The following is a 7,500-nucleotide window of genomic DNA, read 5'->3' as shown; positions in this document are numbered from 1 at the left end:
CCCTTCTCTTCCTCCTCCCTTCCCCTCCTCTCGTCGCTCCTCCCATCGCTTTCCGATATCCCTCCCATCTCCTTCCCATCTCCCTCCCTCCCCTCCTCTCCTCTCCTCTCCCCCTCCCCCTCCCTTCTCCTCCCATCTACTCCTTCTCTCCCTTCTTAACCCCCATCTCTCTCCCTTCTTAACCCCCATCCCCCTCCCCCTCCCTCCCTAGCTCCCATCCCCCCATCCCCAGCTCCCATCCCCCCCATCCCCCATGTGTGTTGACCTCCCTGAAGTCTCTTTTTTGACACGTGACGTTTTCCCGCGGGCGGCGCTCTCGTAGGTGGCGGCGTAGGCGGCGGCGGCGAGGCGGAGCGGGGAGTCGTTCTGAGGGGTGCGTCGGTCTTCTCCTCCTCCTCTTCCTCGGCGAGTGGCGGCGGAGGCGTGGGAGGGGGACGGCGCCTGGCGGACTCCTCACCTGCCGCCCACTCACCGCACCACGCCCACGCCCACGCTCACGCCCACCAGCTGCCCCACTACGGCTACCACGCCCGATACTCGTCCACCACCATCACGCTCGGCGGTATTTTCATTTCGCTCTTCTTTATATATATATTTATCTATCTATCTTTCTATATATTTATTTTTATTTTTATTTTTTGTAATTAATCAGCTTGTCATTTTATTATTGTTGTTTTTTTAATCCGCTTGGTAGTTCGGTATTTTTTTTAAAGATAGAAGCTTTTCGTTCTGCAATTGTTGTTTATTTAATTTTTATTGTTAGTTATTTTGGTTGTGGTTGTAATTTTAATTTGTCTTTCTTTTTGTTCCTCTTTATCGCAACTTCCTCCTTTTTGCTTGTCTGTATGTTTGTTTTGTTTTGTTTTTTTGTTTGTTTTTGCCTGTCTTTGCTTCGTGGTTTGTTCTCTCTCTTTTTATTTAGCTTTTTTCACAAAAAATATTTCCGCATTTTTATTGTCATTATTATCATTAAGGTTATGACACCCTGTTGTGAGATGCTGATTATGACATTTGTCTCTAGTTAGTTATTTTTTCTCATTTTGTGATTCGCTGATGATTCTTTATGATTCTTGTTGATTCTTAAGGATTCTTAGTGATTCTTAATGATTCGCTGATGATTCTTAATGACTCGATGATGATTCTTGGTGATTCTTAATGATTCGATCACGATTCTTGGTGATTCTTAATGACTCTTGATTATTCTTGGTGATTTTTTTATGATTCTTAATGATTCGTTGTTGATTCTTAATGATTCTTGGTGATTCGCTGATGATTTTTGATGATTCTTGGTGATTCTTGATGATTCGCCGGGGGATGAGTCTGCCCCCCCCCCTCCCCCTCCCCCTTTCCTTCACACACCCCTCTTCCCACCTCTGTGCAGTAGTGGCACGGCGTAGTCGTGGGTATAAGAGACGGGTAGAGAACGGGGTATAGGGGTTGGGAATGGGGGGGGGGGGTATCGTATGTTGGGGTGATGGGGGGTATCGTGTGGGGGTGAGGGGGGTAACGTGTATGTGTGGGTGGGGGGGGGGGTTGTCAGCCTAAGAGAGGGGAAAAAAAAGGGAGAGGGGAGGAGAGGGGGAATGTCTCAGGGTGTGAGAAGGAAAAAACAGGGTGTTGGGGGTGGAGGTGGGGTTAGGGATTCTATGCCTGAGAAAAGGAGGAACGGGGAAGGGTTAAAAAAAAAAAAAAACGGGTGCGGGGGTTGGGGTTCCAAGACGGAGAAAAGTAGGATGGGGAGGGTAGGGGGGAGGGGGGAGGAGGGAGGTTCAGTCTGAGAAGAGTATAAACAGAGGATGAGGGATGGAGATGAGTAAGGGGGGAGGGGGGAGGTTCAGGCTGAGAGCAGTAAAAATGGGGGATGGGGGAGGGAGAAAGGGCGGGGGAAAAGGTTCAGCCTGAGAGAAGTGAAAATGGGGGATGGGGAAAGGAGGGGAGGGGGGTATTTCCCTAGACTCTGATAAATAGAAATCTAGGAGGGGTGGGGTTCTTTGAGGTTCCTTAGCCTGAAGGAGCAGGCATAGACAGTAGAGGGGAGGGAGGGGGAGGAGGAGGAGGAGGAGGAGGAGGAGGAGGAGGAGGAGGAGGAGGAGGGGGGGGAGGAGGAGGGAGGAGGAGGAGGAGGAGGAGGGGGAGGAGGAGGGGAGAGGAGGAGGAGGAGGAGAGAGGAGGAAGGAGGAGGAGGAGGAGGAGAAGGAGGAGGGGGGGGAGGAGGAGGAGGAGGAGGAAGGGGTCGGCCTAGGGCGAATAGAAACGCTTGAAAGAGGGAGGGCGTGCGTTTCTCATCCTGTGGCTATTGTAGCAGCGGTAGAGCGGGTGGAGTGGGTGTTGCAACTACAGCGGTAAATGCAACTTCTGCAATTGAGAAGCGGGATGTGGCGCTGGAAGGAACAAACGAATGCAAGTATAATTAAAAAAAAAGATGTATAAGAAAGAGGGTCTTGAATGCAATTTAAAAAATGGGGAAGTAACAAATAAATGCAAGTATAGTTGCAAAAAAAAAAAAAAATACAAGGAAGGAGATTTTGACCGCTAAAAAGATGAATAAAAAAAATATAGTTTGATAATGTCCGCCCAACACGTCAACCGCGGCGAAGGAAGAAGGGAGGAAATTGAAGCTGTGGTGGTGGGGGCTGGAGGAGGGGAGGGGGGAGGAGAGGGAGGGGAGGGAGGGGCTGGCTCACTCTCCATGGGGATTTCTTTTCTTTCTCCCTCATTCTCTACTGAGAGTGAGGGAGAACCGTTGGATTAGCTACATATATGGTGTAGTAAAATACCCCTTTGTCTCTCTGTATGTCTCTGTCTTTCTCTCTCTCTCTCTCTCTCTCTCTCTCTCTCTCTCTCTCTCTCTCTCTCTCTCTCTCTCTCTCTCTCTCTCTCTCTCTCTCTCTCTCCTCTCTCTCTCTTTCTCCTCTCTCACTCTCTTTCTCCCTCTCACACACACACACCACACACACTCACACCACTACCACACCTCCCTCCTCCCCCCTATCTACCCCTCCCTCTACCACCCCACTCCCTCCCTCCCACCCTCCTCTCCTCCTTCCTTCCCTCCCACCACCTCCCTCCCCTCCCTCCCTCCTTCAAACAGAATCACAGAAAAACGACAAAAGGAAGAAAAAAAGGAAAGGAAAAAAAAGAAAAAAAAAGAACAGACACACACCAAAACATACAAAAAACAAACAAATAAACAACAAAAAAACCGTGGGGATGGAAGCAGCGATCGCGTCCCTCGCAAAGTTCGACCTCTTGGGGCGAACTCCTTTAACAGAAATCCCGTGAAGGAGCAGAAGGAAGACTTAAAGATGCAGGAGGCTAAGAGGAGAAGGAGGGGTTGAATAAGAAATGTCGGGGAGTGGGTGGGTTGGGGGTGGGGTGGGGTGGGATGGGGTGGGGTGGGGTGGGGTGAGGGGCACATGAGAAAGGGGTGTGGTGGAGGGGGGACTGATGAGAAGGGGTGTGGTGGAGGGGGGACTGATGAGAAAGGGGTGGGGTGGAGGAGGACTCATGAGAAAGGGGTGTGGTGGTTGGGGGGACTCATGAGAAGGGGGTGTGGTGAGGGGGGACTAATGGGAATGGGTGTGGTGAAAGGGCTCATGAGAAGGGATGGGAAAGAGGAGGAGAGAGGTGGGGGATAGGAACTCATGAGAAGGTGGTTGGGGAAAAAGTTTTGTTCAATTGAGAGAAAGGAATAGAAACTGATTGGTAGAATAACCGACTGATTGGAGGAATGACTGACTGTTTGACTGACTGACTTAACAAAATGACTGACTAAGTAACCAGCTATCAGAGAATGGGGAAAAAGACTGTTTTGTTAAATTGAGAGAACAGGAATAGAAAACTGACAGTAGACATACAGACAGACAGATTGGACAGAATGACTGACTGTTTGACTGACTGACTGACTGACTTAACAAAATGACTGACCAGCTAACAAACAAACAGACAGACAAACAGACAGACAAACAGACAGACAGACAGACAGACAGACAGACAGACAGACATATAGAATTAGGTAAATATTAACCTATAAAACGCTTGCTTTAGAAGTACAAAAATGTGTTTACCTTTTATCAGTTTTAAGAAGCCGATGTTTGCTTTTTCCTTGAGACCTTGCGTTTTGATAGATATTATTATACATTTTGCGGTGTTTTGCAACATTTATGCATCATTCACTGTTACCTGTTATTTATGTTTGGGAAAGTTTTTGTTCATTTATTTTGTTAGTGGTTATGCATTTGTTTGTTTGGTGTTGTCGTCGTCACCGCACTTTTAAACATATGTTAAAATTATTGTTCTTCATTTTTATGGCTATGTTGGTCATTGTTTGTGACTATGTTGTTTCATTTTTGTGGCTGGGTTGTTCATTGTTTGTGACTATGTTGTTTCATTTTTTGTGGCTGGGTTGTTCATTGTTTGTGACTATGTTGTTTCATTTTTGTGGCTATGTTGTTTCATTGTTGTGGCTATGTTGTCCGCCATTGTTTGTGACTATGTTGTTTCATTTTTGTGGCTGGGTTGTTTCATTGGTTGTGGCTATGTTGTTTCATATTTGTGGCTATGTTGTCCACCACTGTTTGTGATTATGTTGTGTCATATTTGTGGCTATGTTGTCCGTCACTGTTTGTGACTATGTTGTTCTTCATTTTTTGGCTATGTAGTTCGCCAATGATTTTGACTATGTTGGTCATTGTTTGTGACTATGCTGTTCTTCATTTTTGTGGCTATGTTGTTCGCCAATGATTGTGAATATGTTGGTCATTGTTTGTGACTATGTTGTTTCATTTTTGTGGCTGTGTTGTTCTTTATTGTTTGTTACCATCTTCTTCATTTTTGTGAGTATGTTGTTCTTCATCGTTTGCGCCTGTTCTTCATTTTGTTGGGTATATTTAGCGTGCATGTTTAGATTAACTTGGAGCGCAATCTTCTGCCTTGAAAAGATTGGCAAATTTGTTTTCGTTTTCTCGTTGTTCTTGTTATGTTTTTTGTTACATGTTTATATTTACTCTCTTGTCTTGTTTTTTTTCTTGTGCATTTGGCGTCTGTTTATGTTTCTTTCTTGTTGTATCGTGTTAAGATGAAGATTTTTTTGTGTGTTTATAGATATACATATATATTTTTTATGAAATGTTTCTTGTATGTGTCTTGATGAAGATGAAATGTTATATTTTTGTGTTTTTTTTCAAGTTTTTTTTTCAAGATTTTTTTGTTTCGATGTGCAACCAAATGGAAGGTCGGATTGCATCGATATATGAGATCGGAGAGGAAGAGGGGGTGAGGAGGAGGGTGGATGGAAAGGGAAGGGGGTGGAGGGGTGAGGGGGGAGGATGGAAAGGGAAGGGGGTGAGGGGGGAGGATGGAAAGGGAAGGGGGTGAGGATGGAAAGGGAAGGGGGTGAGGGGGGGAGGATGGAAAGGGAAGGGGGGTGGAAGGGAGGAAGGAATGGGGTTGACCTTCCACCCAACCTCCAATGCTAGGTTGTCAGGCAAGGTCAGAAAGAGGAGTGAGGTCACGTAGAGACCCTCACTGCCACCCCTCCACCCGGCCGCCCCCACCCCCACCCACGCCCATCCGGTTGACCGATTCATCCGGTGTCAGGGCAGGAGAGAATAAGGGGTGGATGGGGGTGGGGGGGGTGGAGGCAGGATGTGTTAAGACGGGCTGCTGTTTTTCGTCTCTGTCTGTCTGTCTGTCTCTTTCTTTCTTTAGTTGTTTCTTCTCTCTCTCTCTCTCTCTCTCTCTCTCTCTCTCTCTCTCTCTCTCTCTCTCTCTCTCTCTCTCTCTCTCTCTCTCTCTCTCTCTCTCTCTCTCTCTCTCTCTCTCTCTCTCTCTCTCTCTCTCTCTCTCTCTCTCTCTCTCTCTCTCTCTCTCTCTCTCTCTCTCTCTCTCTCTCTCTCTCTCTCTCTCTCTCAATCTCTTTCTCTTTCTATCGCGTTCGTATGACCATTCGCGTTTATAAACTGTACTCTGTACGCGTGTGTTCGCCCGTGCGTGGGTGTGTGCGTGCGTGCGTACATAAACACACAGACGAAGAGTATTATTTACAAACGACGAAGAAATTGTGTGTGTGTGTTTGTCCCGGCGCGTGTTCGTGGTTATTAGTGTGCGTTTCCGTGATAGAGGGATACACACATATCACGTGATTTGTGTTCACGTGCGCGGCGGCGTTCATTCGTGTCGTGGGGGTTCGTGAGTTGGTTCGTTCGTTCGTTGGGTTGGTTTCGTTGAGGTCGTTCGTGAGTTTGGTTTCGTTGAGGTCGTTCGTGAGTTTAATTTTGTTTTGTCTTGCATTCGTTTGCCCCCTCTATTATTCACTCATTCATTCGTTCATTCAATCATCCATTTGTGCATTCGTTGATTCACTCGTTCACTCATTCGTCCATTCACTCATTCACTCATTCGTCCATTCACCCATTCGTTAATTCACTCATTCGTTGATTCACTCGTTCGTCCATTCACTCGTTCACTCATTCGTCCATTCTTTCATTCCATTAGTTCCATCCATTCGCACGTTCCGCTTCGGAAAAAAATCGACTGCTTTTTACGTCCCTGACGGATCGAGTTACCGGCGTGATTGCGTTCCGTCCGTTTGCGACGCCGACTACGCGGTGTGACGTCATTCTCGGTCTGAGCGGCGCGGCGTCGTCGATGCGTGCGTTATGAGGTATCATGAGGTATTATGAGGTGGCTTAAGTCTTTTTTTTTTTCGTTGGGTTTTATGGCGATTTACTGTGGCTCGTTTTTTGTTCGTCTTTGTTTCTTTTTTGTCTTTTTTTTGTTCGCTTTTTGTTGTCTGTTTCTTTCTATATCTTTTTGTCTTTCGTTTTTTTTCTCTCGCTCTTTTGTATGGATGAATCATCCCTTCCTATCGGCGACACGTTTTTTTTTTGTGCATCTTGTTTATTGTTGATTGAAGCACATGTGATTTGCTGTTGATAAGGGGGCAGTTCCTCCGGCGTAGTAGTGGTGGTAGTAGTAGTAGTAGTATTTGTATTAATAATAGAAGTAGTAAAGATAGTAGTAGTAATAATTGTAGCAGTAGATGTAGTGATAGTAATAGTAGTAGTAGTAGTAGTAGTCAAAAAATGTTTATGAGAGGGTATCGACTGTGTCTTGTAGCAGCGATTTTTTAAAATGTATTTTTTTTTTTTTTTTTATAGAATTAAGGAAGTGCTGGCCAGCCAACAAAGGGCCAAATAGCGCAGCCTGTTTCCTCAAGCAATGTCACTTGAGTCGCAGGGTAAATTGTGAATGGAAATTATCTTCGTCTATGATATCTTATGGGAGTTGGATATTACTCGCGGATGATATGATCAAGTGCACTTTGATGATGATGATGATAATATATCAAGTGCACTTTAATGATGATGATGATGTATCAATTACACTTTAATGATGACGATGATGATATATCAATTACACTTTAATGATGATGATGATATATCAAGTACACTTTAATGATGATGATAATATATCAAGTACACTTTAATGATGATGATG

At 45.5% G+C, this 7,500-nt stretch overlaps 1 protein-coding gene across 6 annotated transcripts in view; it reads left to right on the top strand.

Moving 5' to 3' along the window:
- Positions 1-7,500, top strand: part of Abl (tyrosine-protein kinase Abl) — a 171,993-nt gene that overhangs the window by 66,293 nt on the left and 98,200 nt on the right. For 4 of the 6 annotated variants that reach the window (XM_043011775.2, XM_043011735.2, XM_043011727.2 and 1 more), the window contains exon 2: positions 323-562. The exons of the other annotated variants lie outside the window; for them this stretch is intronic. In XM_043011775.2, coding sequence (XP_042867709.1) covers positions 323-562 — 240 coding nt within the window. The remainder of the gene's footprint in view (positions 1-322; positions 563-7,500) is intronic. 6 annotated transcript variants of the gene reach the window in all.

The sequence above is a fragment of the Penaeus japonicus genome, unplaced genomic scaffold, assembly GCF_977035675.1.
Source record: "Penaeus japonicus unplaced genomic scaffold, GWHDUDI00000001_assembly GWHDUDI00000034, whole genome shotgun sequence".
Classification (NCBI taxonomy): domain Eukaryota; kingdom Metazoa; phylum Arthropoda; class Malacostraca; order Decapoda; family Penaeidae; genus Penaeus; species Penaeus japonicus.
This window is presented reverse-complemented; position numbering and strand designations above follow the sequence as displayed.